The 19193-nt window shown below is 40.2% G+C and overlaps 1 protein-coding gene across 2 annotated transcripts in view; it reads left to right on the top strand.

Annotated features, from left to right (window-relative positions):
- The window catches only part of DDX46 (DEAD-box helicase 46), a 78411-nt gene that overhangs the window by 17258 nt on the left and 41960 nt on the right, over window positions 1-19193 (top strand). For both annotated transcript variants that reach the window (XM_012438670.2, XM_012438741.2), the window contains exons 6-13: window positions 3479-3630; window positions 7541-7654; window positions 8352-8517; window positions 10409-10529; window positions 11936-12111; window positions 13041-13162; window positions 16035-16113; window positions 17861-17943. In XM_012438670.2, coding sequence (XP_012294093.1) covers window positions 3479-3630; window positions 7541-7654; window positions 8352-8517; window positions 10409-10529; window positions 11936-12111; window positions 13041-13162; window positions 16035-16113; window positions 17861-17943 — 1013 coding nt within the window. The remainder of the gene's footprint in view (window positions 1-3478; window positions 3631-7540; window positions 7655-8351; window positions 8518-10408; window positions 10530-11935; window positions 12112-13040; window positions 13163-16034; window positions 16114-17860; window positions 17944-19193) is intronic.

The raw sequence follows: 19193 nt of genomic DNA on the forward strand, positions 1-19193 counted from the left end.
TCACCATGTTAGTCAGGCTGGTCTTGAACTCCTGACCTTGTGATCTGCTTGCCTCAGCCTCCCAAAGTGCTGGGATTACAGGTGTGAGCCACTGCGCCCAGCCCTCTTTTTCTTTTTTGACAGAGTCTCACCCTGTTACCCAGGCTGAACTGCAACCTCTGCCTCCCAGGTTCAAGCTATTCTCTCGAGCCTCAGCTTTTCGAGTAGTGGGATCAGAGGCACCTGCCATCATGCCCAGATTATTTTTGTATTTTTAGTGCAGATGAGGTTTTGCTATGTTGGCCAGGCCGGTCTTGAACTCCTGACCTCAGGTGATCCTCCCACTTATGCCTCCCAAAGTGCTGGGATTATAGGTGTGAGCTACCATGCCCAGCTAATTTTGTCATTTTTTGTAGAGCCAGGGTCTCGTTATGTTGCCCAGGCTAGTCTTGAACTCCTGGGGTCAAGAGAGCCTGCGGCTTTGACCTTTGTCAGTGCTAGGATTACAGGTGGAAGCCACTGTGCCTGGCTGCTGATATTCATAATTTAGGATGGAAACATTTCCCTTCATATCTGATTTTTACTTTTGAGATTTTAGTAAAGTGGAAGATTGTGGAATTTTATAGGAAAATGGGATTTTGGTTCATTGTGACAGTTTCAAAGAATGGTTTAAATAGATAAATAGATTCTATCTATTAGTAGTCATGATGTCTTATCTTTTTTATTTTTTTAGATGGAGTCTCACTCTGTTGCCTAGGCTGGAGTGCAGTGGTGCAATCTCAGCTTACCATAACCTCTGCCTCCCAGATTCAAGCGATTCTCCTGCCTCAGCCTCCCAAGTAGCTGGGACTACAGGCGTGCGCCACCATGCCCAGCTAATTTTTATATTTTTAGTAGAGATAAGGTTTCACTATGTTGGGCAGGCTGGTCTCGAACTCCTGAACTCGTAATCCACCCGCCTTAGCCTCCCAAAGTGCTGGGATTATAGGTGTGAGCCACCATGCCCAGCCAAGTAGCCATGATGTCTTAATTCAAGACAGTGTCATCTTTTTTTTTTTTTTTTTGAGACGGAGTTTCACTCTTGTTACCCAGGCTGGAGTGCAATGGCACGATCTCGACTCACCGCAACCTCCACCTCCTGGGTTCAAACAATTCTCCTGCCTCAGCCTCCCGAGTAGCTGGGACTACAAGCATGCGCCACCATGCCCAGCTAATTTTTGTATTTTTAGTAGAGACGGGGTTTCACCATGTTGACCAGGATGGTCTCGATCTCTTGACCTTGTGATCCACCCGCTCTGGCCTCCCAAAGTGCTAGAATTATAGGCGTGAGCCACCCTACCAGGCAACAATGTAATCTTTTTTACATAACTAAGATGTGCTATTTTTTTCTTCTGTGATTGAAAGGTAATTGAAAGAAAAGAAATACAGTTGACCCTTGTACAACTTGGTAGCTAAGTGCACTGACCCCCCACAGTGAAATATCCATACATAATGTTTTGCTCCCCAGAAACCTGTCTGCTGTTCACCAGTAACCTGAACAGTTGGATAACACATACTTTGTATACTGTTGGGAAAAGCAGCAAAGGATAAAGGACTTACAGAGTGCCTACATAAATTGGTTATGCGTAACATAATAAACGAGGAACAACAAACTGCGGAAGGCTGCGTGCAGGAGGCCTCTGAGGAAGAAGGCCTCTCCATGCCTCATGTTCTGGTGCTGGGTGACCTAGGCTCTGCACCATAAACATTGTGCTCAAGGATGTAAAACTCCTTCATAGCACTATGACATAGCCAGACTTGTAGGCTCCTTGTAAGATCTGTGTTCCATCAGCTGTATATAGATAATAAGCTAAAGATAACCACATGTTCTTGTTTTGTGACACTCCCAAACCTCTACTGTTATCAGTCCTTGGAATGACACACCCGTTCCAGTTTACTGATTGATTTCCGGCTCACTGATTCACTCCACCATCACCCTCTACTCACCATTATTCCACCCCTACCCTGTAGATCAAAGTGATTGTAACCAATAAATAGTGGATGATCAGAGCTTGGGGCCTTCACTGCCTCCTCCAGAGTAATAAGTGATAGTCCCCTGGTCCCACTGTCTCTCTTAATCTTTTTCTCATTCCTTTGTCGCCACCGAACTTGGGGTACCCACAGATGATGTAGGGCTGGCTCCCTACATTCTGGTGCCCAATGTGGGACCCATGGACTCTAAATTCTGGTGCCCAATGTGGGGCTCATGGATTCCTACATTCTGGCACCCAAATGTGTGGGGCTCATGGACTCCCTACAGTGTGACTTATGTATTAAATACTAGATTTGTTTAATATGGTACACTCGAGAAAAAAAGAATGTTATTAAGAGGATTATAGGCTGAATGCAGTGGCACACACTTGTAATCCCAGCACTTCGGGAGGCCAAGGTGGGCAGATCACGAGGCCAAGAGATTAAGATCATCCTGGCCAACGTGGTGAAACCCAGTCTCCACCAAAAATACAAAAAAATTAGCTGGGCATGGTGGCATGCACTGTAGTCCCAGCTTCTTGGGAGGCTGAGGCTAGAGAATTCCTTGAATCCAGGAGACGGAGTTTGCAGTGAGCCCAGATTGCACCACTGCACTCCAGCCTGGATACTATTAAGTTAAAGTAGATCATTTTTTTTTTTTTTTTTTTTTTTTTGAGACAGAGTCTCGCTCTGTCACCCAGGCTGGAGTGCAGTGGTGCGATCTTGGCTCACTACAACCTCTGCCTCCCTGGTTCCAGCCTCAGCCTCCGGAGTAGCTGGGACTACAGGCAAGTGCCACCACACCCGACTAATTTTTGTATTTTTTTAGTAGAGACGGGGTTTCACTATATAGGCCAGGCTGGTCTTGAACTCCTGTGATCCTTGAACTCCTTGTGATCCGCCCTCCTAGGCCTCCCAAAGTGCTGGGATTATAGGCGTGAGCCACCGCACTGGCTAAAGTAGATCATCTTAAAGGTCTTCCTTCATCTTTGTTGTCTTCACATTGAGTAGGCTGAGAAGGAAGAAGAGGAGTGATTGGTTGGTCTTGTCTCAGGGTGGCAAAAGCAGAAGAAAATTGACTTCCATGTGGACCCATGCAGTTCAAACCTGTGTTGTTCAGGGATCAACTGTAATTAAAAATGTTATTTAGCAGAGAAAGTTTGTAGTTCTGTATCCAGCTGTATAGCTGTAAACTCTATTATTGGAGATCAGCTTTTTTTGGCATAAGTAATCTTTTGACTCTTTTACAACCAAATAATTTATATTTTATTAATATTTTGTCATTGTTAATATTCAAAAGTAATACATGCTTCATGTAAAAATAGAAAAACGTCAAAGTGTGAGTGTTTGAATTGCTAGATGGCTGGAGTAATTAGAAAAGGAGTATTTGGGCAGTGGGAGAAAAATTTAGAGAGGTGGAGTGTGGTCTGATTGTGAAGCATTGCATTTTGAAACACATGTTCAAAGAAGGTATATTCTGGTATTTTAGATGATGAAGATGATCCTGCAGAAGCTGAAAAAGAAGGAAATGAAATGGAGGGTGAGGAGTTAGATCCATTAGATGCTTACATGGAAGAAGTGAAAGAGGAAGTAAAAAAATTTAACATGAGAAGTGTAAAAGGTGGTGGGGGAAATGAAAAGGTATGGAATTTCTTATTTTTACAGATTTCTATTTCCTCTTGGGTAATTTGAATTCTCCATTGCATTGTCCTACTGATTTGCATGACTTTATAAAGCTGACAGTTTTCTTTCTCCTTGTGAGAGATATCAATGATTTTTTTTTTTTTGAGATGGAGTCTTGCTCTGTTGCCCGGGCTGGAGCGCAGTGGTGCGATCTCGGGTCACTGCAGCCTCCACCTTATGGGTTCAAGTGATTCTCCTGCAGCAGCCTCCTGAGTAGCTGGGATTACAGATGCACGCCACCATGCCCGTCTAATTTATTTTTAGTGGAGACAGAGTTTTATGATGTTGGTCAGGCTGGTCTCAAACTCCTGACCTCATGACCCGCCCGCCTTGGCTTCCCAAAGTGTTGGGATTACAGGCGTGAGCCACTGTCTGGCTATCAATACTTTTTCTAAGTACTGGAGATGCTGGTGAATTTTAGCTGTAAGTGTTCTTTCAGAAGTCACTGTTTTAACACCATCATCTTTGTTTAGTATCTTTGCTTACATATTACATATTTTTACTAAGTTCTCTGGAGACTTCTCTAGAAGTTCTCTGGAGACTTCTCTAGCACTCCTGTCTTTGATGCCCTTGTTTTTTAAACAGAGTCTCTCTCTGTTGCCCAGGCTGGAGTGCAGTGGTGTGATCTTGGCTCACTGCAGCCCCCACTTCCCAGGCCCAAGCAGTCCACCTGCCTCAGCCTCCCAAGTAGCTGGAACTACATATGTGTGCCACTATGCCTGGCTGTTTCTACATTTTAGTAGAGATGAGGTTTTACCATGTTGCTCAGTCTCGTCTCGAATTTCTGGCCTCAAGTTATTCACCTGCCTTGGCCTCCTGAAATGCTGGGATTACAGGCATGAGCTACCATGCCTAGCTGCATCTTTCATACCCTTCACTCCCCTTACTTTATTCTGTTTTTCCTCTTTTTCATAGCATTTATTACATTTTGACAAATTATATAATTTTTTTGTGTTTACAGTGTGTCCCTTCTCCTTTCTAAAATGTGAGCACTCTTAAGGGCAGTGACTTCTACCTGTTTATTTATTGATTTATTCATGCTCCTAGTACGAGTCCTTGGTTTGTCTAGTGATTGGAAAATACCAGGTAGTATTTTATTTTTCTTTTTTGAGACAGAGTGTTGCTCGTTGCCTAGACTGGAGTGCAGTGGCGTGTGATCTTGGCTTACTGCAACCTCTGCCTCCTGGGTTCAAGCGACTCTCCTGCCTCAGCCTCTGGAGTAGCTGGGATTATAGATGCTTGCCACCACGTCCAGCTAATTTTTGTATTTTTAGTAGAGACAAGGTTTTACCATGTTGGTCAGGTTGGTCTCCAAGTCTTACCTCAGATGATCCACCTGCTTCGGCCTCCTAAAGTACTGGGATTGTAGGCCTGAGCCACTGCGCCCACCCTATTTTTTTATTATTATTTTTTTGAGATGAAGTCTCTCTTTGTTGCCCAGGCTGGAGTGCAGTGGCACAATCTCGGCTCACTGCACCCGAATATATATTTTTAAGCTACCACTAGGCTGGACACAGTGGCTCATGTCTGTAATCTCAGCACTTTGGGAGGCCAAGACAGAAGGATCACTTGAGTCCAGGAGTTCGAGACCAACCTGAGTAACACAGCGAGATTCTGTCTCTATAAACAATTAGCCAGGTGTGGTGGTACATGACTGTAGTCCTAACTAAGAAGTCTGAGGCAGAATGGTCACTTTAGCCCAGGAGTTTGAGGTATGATCATGCCACTGCACTCTAGCATGGGTGACATAGCCAGACTTTGTCTCTAAAAAAATTTTTTTTAAATTAAAATAAGCCTGGACGTGGTGGCTCATGCCTATAATTCCAACACTTTGGGAGGCCGAGGTGGATGGATCACCTGAGGTCAGGAGTTCGAGAGCAGCTTGGCCAGCATGGTGAAACCCCATCTCTACTAAAAATAGGAAAATAGTCGGGTGTAGTGGCGGGTGCCTGTAATCCCAGCTACTCGGGAGGCTAAGGCAGGAGATTTGCTCAAACCGGGGAGGCAGAGGTTCCGGTTAGCTGAGATCATGCCACTGTACTCCAGTCTGGGAGACAGAATGAGACTCAGTCTCAAAAAATACATATATATGCATTTCTGTATTTTGTGTGTGTGTATTTGTATATTTATATATGTAAGTATATTTATATTATATATAGTATATGTTTACATATTGCATATAATTATGTATAGTATGTACTACATATAATATATATACTGTAATATATATATTATATATAACATACAATGTATATTTTATATGCAGTATGTGTAAGTATATAAAATACTATATATAATATGTAATATATATAGTATTTTCATTGAATATATATAGTATTTATATTGAATATATATGTAATATAATTATGTATATAAAATATATTTATATATAAGTATATAAAATACTATATATAATATTACATATTATATATTCAATATAAATTTATGTAATATATTTATATATTTATATATAGAATATATACACACACACACACACACACACACACACATACATATACACACACACAAAAAGTACCATGCCCATAATCCCAACTCTTTGAGGAGACTGAGGTAGGTGAATCATCTGAGGTAAGGAATTTGAGACCAGCCTGGCCAATATGGCAAAACCCTGTCTCTACTAAACATACAAAAATTAGCCAGGAGTAGTGGTGGGCACCGGTAATCCCAGCTACTGGGGAGGCTGAGGCAGGAGAATTGCTTGAACCTGGGACCAGAGGTTACAGCGAACCGAAATCGTGCCATTGCACTCTAGCCTGGGTGACAAGAACAAAACTCCATCTCAATCAATCAATCAATCAATAAAGTGTATATAATCATATAAAATTGTATATAATAAAATGAGTGATGAATGTTTTATAAAATGTAATTATGTTATGCTTAAAAATTTATACAAATTAATGATAAAAAACAGGCTATTACTTGTCTTTTTACTTAATAACTGAGTTTGCTGCATGCCCTGGCTCACACTTGCAATCCCAGCACTTTGGTAGGCCGAGGCAGGTGGATCGCTGGAGCCAAATAGTTCAAGACCAGCCTGGGCAACATAGCATGACTCTTTCTACCAGAAAACTAGAAAAATTGGCTGGGCATGGTGGCTCACGCTTGTAATCCCAGCACTTTGGGAGGCCGAGGCAGGCGGATCACGAGGTCAGGGGTTTGAGACCAGCCTGGCTAATATGGGGAAACTCTGTCTCTAAAAAATTTTTAAAAACCTCCCCCCCAAAAAAACAGGAAAAATTAACTGGATTTGGTGACATGTGCTTGTAGTCCTAGCAACTCAAGAGGACAGATGGGATGAATTCTTTTTTTTTTCTTATTTATTTATTTTATTATTATTATTTTTTTAAGAGATGGGGTTTCTCCATGTTGTCCAGGCTGATCTTGAACTCCTGACCTCAGGTGATCCGCCCGCCTCGGCCTCCCTGGGATTACAGGCGTGAACCACTGCGCCTGGCCAGGGATGAATTCTTTAACCAAGAAATTTGAGGTTATAGTGAGCTATGATCACACCACTCAAGCCTGGGTGATTGAGACCATGTCACTAAAAAATGAAAAATAAAAAACTAAAAACCAAATTGTGTCAGTTATTGTGTGCTTCATTTCTCATATAACTTGTGTTTCAACTTTGCAAAAAAATTTTTTTTTTTTTTAAGATTTTTACAAGGCCGGGCGTGGTGGCTCACGCCTATAATCCAAGCACTTTGGAGGCCAAGGCGGGCAGATCATCTGAGGTCGGGAGTTCAAGACCAGCCTGACCAACATGGTGAAACCCTGTCTTAAAAAAAAAAAAAAAGGATTTTTACTTGCCATCCAGTAACAGCAAAATATTTTATATTTCTTATTTTAGAAGTCTGGGCCAACGGTCACAAAAGTTGTCACTGTTGTGACAACCAAAAAAGCAGTTGTCGATTCTGATAAGAAGAAAGGTGAGCTGATGGAGAATGACCAGGATGCCATGGAGGTGAATTTTCATTAATTTTGACTTTGTTTATGATACTATCCTGGAAGCATTTATTAGAATGCATTCATGGAGATATGCCTTTCATTTATATGAACTAGAAGAAATTCCCAGAATTGGGAGACATTCTTCCTATTCTTAGTAGCATAATAGTATTGTAGTTAAATATCTATTTAATAGGACATTCTGACATCTTTCATTCCTAACCGTATGATCTTTCTGCCCCTCAACAGCTCACTTCAGGCATACAATATGGAGAGAAAAAAGTGAAGTAAAGGAATGAATTAAGTTTGTTCCATTTAACACGTGTTGTAAAGATTGATACAGTAAAAACAATAGTAAAACTTTATTAAAGCCATCTGTGATCATTACTGTTTTAGCTTTATATTGGCATTTTAACTTTCTAAGGGGCAAAGAAAAAAGAAACTAAGTTGAAAAATTCTTCAGGAGTTACTTGATGTGTTTCTAACTGAAGGTGACATATATTATTTGAGGTGATTTTGAAATTATGAAGTTTAAGTGTGCTGGAGCACCATAAACATCTTGTGGGTCAAACAGTCTGTTGCAGAAAGTAAAAAAATTAAAGAGTAGTTTCTAGGAGAGGATGATTTGAAAAGCTAGGAATATTGCTTCCCATAAGGGGAAATAGTAATGAAATTAGCTCTTTAATTTTTTTTTTTTTTTTTTTTTGAAACTATAGTATTCTTCAGAGGAGGAAGAAGTTGATCTTCAGACAGCCCTCACAGGGTATCAGACAAAACAACGAAAGCTTCTAGAACCAGTCGATCATGGAAAAATTGAATATGAACCATTTAGGAAAAACTTCTATGTTGAAGTTCCAGAACTAGCAAAAATGTCTCAGGAAGGTAAAATTCCTTTTTTCATTTACTGGTTATAAGGGAACAGAGGAGGATATATTTCACATTACTCATGAGAAATGTGAATATATTTTTAAAATCATCAAAAATTAATTGACAGGCCAGGCGTGGTGGCTCATGCCTGTAATCCCAGAACTTTGGGAGGCCAAGGCAGGCGGATTGCCTGAGCTCAGGATTCGAGACCAGCCTGTACAACATGGTGAAACCCTGTTTCTAGTAAAATACAAAAAATTAGCCAGGTGTTGTGCCATGCGCCTGTAATCCCAGCTACTTGGGAGGCTGAGGCAGTAGAATCACTTGAACCTGGGAGGCGGAGGTTGTAGTATGCTGAGATTGTGCCACTGTACTCCAGCCTGGGCCACAGAGCAAGACTCTCCAAAGAAAAAATAATTGACCTCATGTGGTTGAGATTTTTGGGGTTGAAAATCTTCATATGGAGTTACAAATAAAATACTTTTTTTTTTTTTTTTTTTTTTTTTTTGAGACACAGTCTCATTCTGTCACCCAGCCTGGAGTACAGTGGTATGATCTTAGCTCACTGCAACCTCTGCCTCCCAGATTCAGGCAATTTTCCTGCCTCAGCCTCTACAGTAGCTGGGATTCTAGGCGCCTGTCACCAAGCCCGGTTAATTTTTAAATTTTTATTTATTTATTTATTTTGAGACAGAGTTTCACTCTTGTTGCCCAGGCTGGAGTGCAATGGCACGATCTCAGCTCACTGTAGCCTCTGCCTCCTGGGTTCAAGCGATTTTCCTGCCTCAGCTTCCCAAGTAGCTGGGATTACAGGTCTCTGCTGCAACACGCAGCTGATTTTTTGTATTTTTAGTAAAGACAAAGTTTCTCCATGTTGTCTAGGCTGGTCTGGAACTCCTGACCTCAGGTAATCCACCCACCTAGGCCTCCCAGAGTGCTGGGATTACAGGCATGAGCCATTGCCCCGGCCTAATTTTTATATTTTAGTAGAGATGGGGTTTCACCATGTTGGCCAGGCTGGTCTTCAACTCCTGCCCTCAGGTGATCTGCCCGCCTTTGCTTCCCAAAGTGCTGGGATTATAGGCATGAGCCACTGGGCCCAGTGTATCCGCCACAAATAAAATATTTCTATTAACCTATTTCTTCTGGGATTTGAAAGTTAAGAACCATTGTGAGTCTGTGTAGTATTGGTTGAATAAAGGTAATCTGGGCAACTCTTACTAACAGAACAAGTGATTGTATTACTTGTCAGTCTTTGCTGTTTTTGTTTTCTTCCATTGCTGTTGCAGTTTAAGACACAACAAAATCCAAAATTGTTGAAATTGGACTATTTTATTTCATCCTTGGTTGTTTGTAATCATAATCACATAAACAGTTTCTCTCAGGTGTTCATTGCTTCCTCCTATAGCTCTTCTATGAAATTATCTTTGTTAGCATGTAAAAAAAAAAAAAAGAATTGAAATTTTTTGTTGTTGTTGTTGGTTTGGTTTTGTTTTGAGACAGGATCTCCATCACCCAGGCTGGAGGCTGGAGTGTAGTGGTGTACTTATGGCTCATTGCGGCCTTGATTTCCCACCATTCCTCTCGACCTCCCCAGGCTCAGGTGATCTTCCTACATCAGCTTCCCAAGTAGCTTGGACTACAGGCTTGTGCCATCACACCCAGCTAATTTTTGTACTTTTTGTTGAGGCAGGGTTTCACCATGTTGCCCAGCTTGGTCTTGAACTCCTGGGGTCAAGTGATCTGCCTGCATCAGCCTCCCAAAGTGCTAGTTGCTGGGATTATAGGTCTGAGCCACTGGGCCTGGCCCAAGAGTTAAAGATTCTTAATCTTATGCCTAGTTGAAAAGTAGAAGACACCAATAGAACAATATTTAAGAATGTTTAATCTGGGTTTTGTTTTGTAGAGGTAAATGTATTTCGATTGGAAATGGAGGGCATTACAGTCAAAGGAAAAGGTTGCCCCAAGCCAATTAAGTCTTGGGTACAGTGTGGAATTTCCATGAAGATCTTAAATTCCCTCAAAAAGTAAGTGGTTGGTAATTGTTCATGTTTTCAGTGTCTTGCTGCTCAAAATAGTCCTTTCACACAAATGTGTCCCTGAGTTAATTTTTACTCTAATAAAAAAACTTATTTTAAAAAATTGTTTTATTGAGATAATTTACATATCAAAATTTACCCTTTAAATTATATAACTTTTGTGTTTTTAGTTTTTTTTTTTTTTTTTTGAGACGGAGTTTCGCTGTTGTTACCCAGGCTGGAGTGCAATGGCGTGATCTCGGCTCACCGCAACCTCTGCCTCCTGGGTTCAGGCAATTCTCCAGCCTCAGCCTCCTGAATAGCTGGGATTACAGGCACGCGCCACCATGCCCAGCTAATTTTTTGTATTTTTAGTAGCGACGGGGTTTCACCATGTTGACCAGGATGGTCTCGATCTCTTGACCTCGTGATCCACCCGCCTCGGCCTCCCAAAGTGCTGGGATTATAGGCGTGAGCCACCACGCCTGGCCAGTGTTTTTGGGTTTTTTTTTGAGACGAAGTCTTGCTCTGTTGCCCTGGGTGGAGTGCAGTGGCATGATCTCACTGCATTCACTGCAACCTCAGCCCCCTGGGCTCAAGCAATTCTCCTGCCTCAGCCTCCTGAGTAGCTGGGCCTATAGGCGTATGCTACCATGCCCGGTTAATTTTTTTGTATTTTTAGTAGAGATGGGGTTTCACCATGTTGGCCAGGCTGGTCTTGAACTCCTGACCTCGGGTGATCTGCCTGCCTTGGCCTTCCAAAGTGCTGGGATTACAGGCATGAGCCACCATGCCTGGCCTTTTTTTTTTTTTTTTTTTTTTTTTGAGACGGAGTTTCGCTCTTGTTACCCAGGCTGGAGTGCAATGGCGCGATCTCGGCTCACCGCAACCTCCGCCTGCTGGGTTCAGGCAATTCTCTGCCTCAGCCTCCTGAGTAGCTGGGATTACAGGCACGCACCACCGTGCCCAGCTAATTTTTTGTATCTTTAATAGAGACGGGGTTTCACCATGTTGACCAGGATGGTCTCGATCTCTTGACCTCGTGATCCACCCGCCTCAGCCTCCCAAAGTGCTGGAATTACAGGCGTGAGCCACCGCGCCCGGCCGGCCTTTTTTTTTTAACTTTTTCTTTTTGAGATAGAGCCTCCTCCCTCTGTCATTCAGGTGTGCCAGTAGCACAATCTCATCTCACTGCAACCTCTGCATCCCGGGTTCAAGCGATTCTCATGCCTTAGTCTCTTAAGTAGCTGAGATTATATGCGCCCACCACCACACCCAGCTAATTTTTGTATTGTCAAATAATAGTGTATGAATATATACCATCTTTTGGAAGAGTTTATTTTTATGGGAACACATAGAACCTCTTAGGGGCCCAGCAATCTCTTACCTTTTCTTCCTTTGGTTTTCTTTTTAAGGCATGGCTATGAAAAGCCCACGCCCATCCAAACCCAAGCTATTCCTGCTATAATGTCTGGACGAGATTTGATTGGCATTGCCAAAACAGGAAGTGGAAAGACCATTGCTTTTCTTTTGCCCATGTTTAGACACATCATGGATCAGAGGTCATTAGAAGAAGGAGAAGGGCCAATAGGTACAATTCTTTTCATTAAACTTTTTTTTTTTTTTCAAATAACAGCTTTGTTGTCAATCAGAAAGACCTTATACTTTATAATGTTCTTTATTATGACAATGAAAATGTCTTTATGTGCATTTTCTTTATCAATTTGGCACTTTGGGGCTGATTTCCCCTTACCAGCAGGTGGAGTGAGAATCTTCAGAGCTCTGGAATGACATCTCAGAAGTACAAAAACAGCCTCTCCTGGCACAGCTCAGGTTTTAAACTCTGACTTGGCAGGTAGACTCCTTGTGCATCTATCTGTTTATTTATTTTGAGGTTTGTTAGCCCAGTTTCTGTGGATGTATAAAGTCAACATGGAAGATAATAGGGAAATGTATTTTTCTAGATAGTCTTTGGCCTTAACAGGCTATAGTGCCAACATTTCATTCAGGATTAGTTCTTTAGTTTCTGGTTTTTTGATTCATCTTGGCAGGGATAACTCTTGCAAAGTTGAATAGGGTTTTGGAAAGTTGTTCAGCTTCTTTCTTAGGAACTTAGGGTGTAGTATATCTCTCTTCTCTCTATGCCCCTCAGACCAAGGTTGTTTCTGGGAGCAGCAGTATTTGGCTTCTGTGGCACAATGAGTCACTTGATTTTCTTTGTTCTGTGATTTGCATTTGAAAACTATTTGCATTCTGTTGAACCAAGTATTTTCTTGAGGGTTGGATGAGGCATTTAGCTGTCATTTATCTTCTTTTAGCATATTTAAAAAATCTGCTTATACTTATCCTTCCCCACAACCTCTGCTGTTATACAACTTTTGAAATAGTTTTCAGAGTTGCATAACAAAACAAAAATTAGGTGAAACAATCTGAACTTTATTGCAGAGGTTAAATTTAATACTTTAAAGCATAGCCGTAAGAATTTTGGTGGTTAGGCTATTGATGTATTTATCTTTCCAGCTGTCATCATGACTCCAACTCGAGAACTGGCTTTACAGATTACTAAAGAGTGTAAGAAGTTTTCCAAGACTTTGGGACTTAGAGTGGTCTGTGTTTATGGAGGAACAGGAATCAGTGAGCAGGTAGTTATGAAAGAAACATTCATGTTTTCCATTCTTTTCTCAAGTTGAATGATTCAATGAGGTAAAAGAGTGACTTTTACTTTTAGTGTTTTGAATAGTGATTTCTTCGAAAATCATTTAAAAAGGGACGTATAAAAATAATAGTAAGAATTAGTTATTTTATGCAGGATGAATACCTTCTGGAGATGTAATATACAGCATGGTGATTACAGTTAATATTATGTTGTATGCTGAAAATTTGTTAAGCCAGTAGATGTTATATGTTCTTACCACAAAAGAAAATATTAGTAACTGTGTAAGGTGATATATTAGCTTGATTGTGGTCATGATTTCACAGTATATATGTATATGAAAAATTTGGTACACCTTAAATATATATAATTTTTGTTACTTATGAACCAATATAGTTGTAGCAAAAAAGAACATACTATGCTAATGCTGTATTAGATTTTAAGTCATTTTTACATTAGCTTTTCCTTCCTTCCTCTTCCCCTGCCTGAGAAGGCAGATTGTTTTTTCATTTTACATAAGAGGAAATATTCAGAAAGATTAAATAAGTTGACTTGGTTAATAAGTTCTAGAAGTTTGTTCTAGAACCTAGGTCTCTGATTTCTGAGCATTTATTTTCTCCAATCTATGCTGACATCTTTGAAAAATGATGGTAGCCAGGCACGGTCACTCACGCCTGTAATTCCACTACACTGGGAGGCTAAGATGGGTGGATCACGAGGTCAGGAGTTTGAGACCAGCCTGGCCAACATGGTGAGACCTCTGTCTCTACTGAAAACACAAAAATTAGCCCGGGGTCATGGCGCGTGCCTGTAATCTCAGCTACTTGGGAGGCTTAGGCAGGAGAATCACTTGAACTTAGGAGGCAGAGGTTGCATTGAGCTGGGATCACGCCACTGCACTCCAGCCTGGGTGACAGAGCAAGACTGTCTCACAAAAAAAAAAAAAAAAAGAACAAGTGATGGTGATGACTGGGATGCATTAATATCAGAGGTTTTTTTTTTTTTATTGTTTTATTTGAGACAGGGTCTTGTTCAGGTTGAAGTGCAGTGGTGCAGGTTGGAGTTCAGTGGACCTTGGCTCACTGCATCCTTGACCTCCTGGGCTCAAACGGTCCTCCTACCTCAGCCTCCCGAGTAGCTGGGACCACAGACATATGCCACCACACCTGGCTAATTTTTGTATTTTTGTGTAGAGTCGAGATTTTGCCATATTGCCCAGGCTGGTCTCGAATTCCTGTTCCTAGGCTCAAGCAATCTGCTTGCCTTGGCTTCCCTTTGTAGTACCTCCCAAAGGTATAGGAGTGAGCCACTGCGACCAGCCCTTTGGCTGTCTTTTTTTGAGGCAGAGTCTCACTCTGTCACCAGAGCTGGAGTGTAGTGGCGCGATCTCAGCTCTTGTAACCTCTGCCTCCTGGGTTCAAGTGATTCTCCTGCCTTGGCCTCCTGAGTAGCTGGGATTACAGGCACCCACCACTACACCCTGCTAATTTTTGTAATTTTAGTAGAGACAGGGTTTCACCATGTTGGCCAGGCTGGTCTCTAACTCCTGACCTCATGATCTGCCCACCTCGGCCTCCCAAAGTGCTGGGATTTCAGGAGTGAGCCACTGCGACCGGCCCGAGCTGTAGTATAAAGAATGAAATAGTTATCAGATATTTTGCTTAACTAGAAGAAGGAAAAAAAAATTGGTTCTGTGATTGGATACGTTTTGGAAATGTTGGAGTATAAAAATTAAAACCAGCTTCTTTCCTCTAAGACTTCTTGGTTTTTAATAAGCTAATGTATATTGTGATGCTAGATAAATGGGATAAATTAAGTGACATTTTCTGAACTTGCCTACGAAACTGTTTCTTAGGACTATTGTTACACACTCTGGGAATATTTGCTTTTGTTAACTCCAGTGCTATTTTAAACGGTGAACTAACTTCATTTTCTAAGTTTATCTTTATGATTTTTTGTGACTATAGTTTGTAGAAATACACTTAGAAAATAACCTGGTATATGCATGCACATTATATTTATATAAATGCCAAACAAAAGTTTTATGATGTCAAGGGACTCCTGATATTCTCCATCCTATTTCATTTTAAAAATGCTGGTTATGGTTGAGCACTGTGACTCACAGTAATCATCACCGCACTTTGGGAGGCTGAAATGGGAGGATCACTTGAGTCCAGGAGTTTGAGACCAGCCTGGGCATTATAGTGAGACCCCATCTCTTAATAAATAAATTAGCGAGTATCTGTAATCCTAGCTACTGGGAGGGTGTGTGGGATGGTGCAGGGAGGGGCTAAGATGGGAGGATCACTTCAGCCCAAGATCTAGGCTACCATGAGCTGTGTTGACACTGCTGCAGTGGGCAACAGAACCTAGGCAATGAATGAGACCCTGTCTCAAAAAAAATAAAAAGCTGTTCATGACAGTTAAATTGATTTCATGATTCACTAATGGTGGCAACCCTCTATTTGAACCACACTAGTCTGTATATATGGTCACTTAGAAATTTTTTTTTCTGAGATGGGGTCTTGCTCTGTTGCTCAGACTGGAGTGTGATCATAGTTCACTGCAACCTTGAACTCCTGGGCTCAAGAGATGATCACTTTTTTTTTAACTGCTCTCTTAAGTTCATTTCTTGGTTTTGAGGAATAGTGGCAAATTAAATTTGCAAGATTCTCTAGTTTTTATTTGTTTCTAATTTATGGCACCATATTGTTCATGTTGTTGCGTTTCTTTAGTTGTGCTCTCAGATTCAAAATAATTAAGCAGGAAGCTTTGAAGTCTTCTAATCATATTAGGCAAGGACTAAATTTAATTTTTTTAGTGTTTAAGCATTAGTGATAAAGCTTCTTCTTTTTTATTAGATTGCTGAGCTGAAAAGAGGTGCTGAAATTATTGTTTGCACACCTGGTCGAATGATTGACATGTTAGCAGCTAACAGTGGTAAGTCAGGGGTATTTTTTTGGTGTCTTTTATTTTTGAGTTCTTTACTTTTTTTTTTGGTTAAAACAGATGCAAGAAACCAACAGAAGGTTTCTATGTTTTTTCTTAAAGCTGCAGTATCTAAAATTAGTATTGTAACAAGTTGATGATTATAAGCATTAATAATATTTTTCAATTTAATTTAATTTTTTTCACAAGTAACTCCATTTGATCATAATTTGGATTCTTAATCCATTTTGGGCCTAGCTTTGCTTAGTGTAAGAGTGGGGTAGTAGCCTTTTATTCATTACAAAATTTAGAATTTTTCTCCAAAGGAACTAGTATTTTCTTACAATACAACATTAATTAAGATATTGCAGCTTCAAGAAATTTTATCTTTTGTAAATATTGCATGTTTGTAGTTCAAATGTTATGCTTTGTTAAGTTACTCCCTATCAAAACTCTTACTAAACTGTTGACATTATTTAACTTCTGTGGAGAAAGGCCCTTCAAGATTTATAGAACTGGGCTTCCGAGACTTAAACCATCAAAGGTAGGTAATTTAATGCTGTTCCCGACCTTGAAAACTATAAATGCTAGTGTGGAATACTTAAATATTAGATAGCACTTATTTTGGCCCTTTTTAATTTTTCTGAAGAAAATGCTCAGAGGTTTCCATTGCAATATACAGTATATACATAATAGAATATTAAAAACTGTGAGTTAATGCATGTTTCTAATAGTATTCTGCTTGAATTTCTGTATAAACTTAATTCTAATTATACATGAATTTGGCAAAGTGACGTTGAAATTGTTTGAGAAGTCATTGTGCTTGTCTAGCATATGGAAAGTTTTGGGTTGAATGCTGATTAAATAATCCCTTGGGTTTTTCTTTCTCAATGCTGCATTGATTAAGTCTCCTCCTGAAATAATTCATCTTGATTAATTTTACCTTTTTCTCTTATCTGTCATTTTGGTCTATTTTTAAATAACTATTTTATACATGTTTTTGCCAGGTGATTGATTCAACAGTTGATAGCAATGTTCGTGTTAATATTTTAGAAGGGGTTTCCTGTGTATGTATTTTGTTTTCACTGTTTAGAAAACCAGTTGCATTTATTTAAGTCAGTGGGTTCAGTTAATAAAATTGGGATTTATATCTTTGTATGGAAAATGTATTTATGTAATGTGTTTTGGTATTTAAAGTTTTTGTGTGATACATTAGTTTCCTAATGCTGTCAATAACTTCTCATTAAGGGTTTGACACGCCCATTTAAGAAGCTTCTAAATATATGGAAGTCGGTTATAAAATAATATAGAGAGACATTTTCTGTGTCTGAAATAGTTAGCACTAGAACTTGCTTTCCACACATACGCTGTAATCTCTAATATGTTTTTTTCTAGGTGATGCTGTCAGATAATGGCTGATGTGGCTCGATGCTTCATCTCAGTCTTAGTTTTATGATGTGTTTTGGAGAGGGCTGTTTTCTGAATTTTACAGGTTCTTCAGGCCCTATGATGGTATGCAAGAGACGAGTTTGACAAAATAAAGGGCCTCATATACCCATTGTCAGAAAGTATTTGCCACTAGATTAAGACATTGTAGATCAAAATTTCTTTTCACTTTTTAAAGATACCTAACCTACCCCTCTTGTTAAGTCAGGCATTTTAGTTTCCTTTACAGTTTTTAAAAGTTCTTAGTAGCCATAAAATGAATTGTGACTAATTTTTAGTTTTCTTTTTGTCTTTATTTTTCTTCTCATCTTAGGTCGGGTCACAAATCTTCGAAGAGTGACATATGTCGTTTTAGATGAAGCAGACAGAATGTTTGACATGGGATTTGAGCCCCAGGTAATCATGACATGTCTTAAGTGTTTTGAAATGTAAATATAACCTTGTAGCTGCCATGAGAATGTTCATGTGAGCTCTTCATGTGGTTTCTGAAATTCACATACACACTTTTCTATTGCACGGTAATACAGAAGACTGGGAACATATAGAATTGAAGTATATATTGATGTTTCAGATTCCTTATAAAACTTCTTCACCAAGTATTTATATAGGCATTTCTTAGACATCTAAGAACAACACCAGTAAAACTACAATTGGAGAGTGCTAGTAATAGAAGCTTTAGCCTTATTTTTATTTTTATTTTTTTGAGACGGAGTCATGCTCTGTTGCCCAGGCCTGGAGTGCAGTGGCGTGATCTTGGCTCACTACAACCTCCACCTCCTGGGATCAAGCGATTCTCCTGCCTCAGCGTGCCAAGTAGCTGGGATTACAGATGCCTGCCAGCACGTCCGGCTAATTTTTGTTTTTTTAGTAGAACTAGGGTTTTGCCCTGTTGGCCAGGCTGGTTTAAACTCCTGACCTCAGGTGATCCACCTGCCTTGGCCTCCCAAAGTGTTGGGATTACAGGCATGAGCCACTGAGCCCGGTCCATTGTCTTTTTGAATAAATTCCTTTAATTCATACTTTTAAATACCTCATTATCTAGTCTAGATAGCACGTTAATTACATTTACCAAAAGTCATTCACTTTTGCTATCTAGATAATGACCCAAATAATTTGTCTAGCTTGGGTTTTTATATTCTCTACATATACTCTTTGCTCAGGTACAAAATTTCAATGATAGAAATTTATGGACTGGGCATGATGGTTGACACTTTTAATCCCAGCACTTTGGGAGCTGAGGTGGGTGGATCTCGAGGTCAAGAGATCGAGACTAATCTGGCCAACATGGTGAAACCCCATCTCTACCAAAAATAGAAAAATTAGTTGGACATGGTGGTGCTCGCCTGTATTCCCAGCTGCTTGGGAGACTGAGGCAGGATAATTGCTTGAACCCAGGAATGGGAGGTTGCAGTGAGCTGAGATTGTGCCACTGCACTCTAGCCTGGCAACAGAGCGAGACTGCATCTCAGACAGAGAGAGAGAGAGAGAGAGAAATTTATAGGAACACATTTTAAAGGTGGTAGAAAGTTTTCTTAAGAAGAGAATTGTGAATTGTTAGTAGGCTATAGTTGCCAAAAGATAAAGGATTATAAGAGGCCACAGTAATGGAAATGTGCATGAAAAAGGGATAAGGCAAATGTCACATT

Source organism: Aotus nancymaae, unplaced genomic scaffold, assembly GCF_030222135.1.
Source record: "Aotus nancymaae isolate 86718 unplaced genomic scaffold, 86718_ANA_hifiasm-v0.15.2.pri h1tg000064l_1, whole genome shotgun sequence".
Classification (NCBI taxonomy): domain Eukaryota; kingdom Metazoa; phylum Chordata; class Mammalia; order Primates; family Aotidae; genus Aotus; species Aotus nancymaae.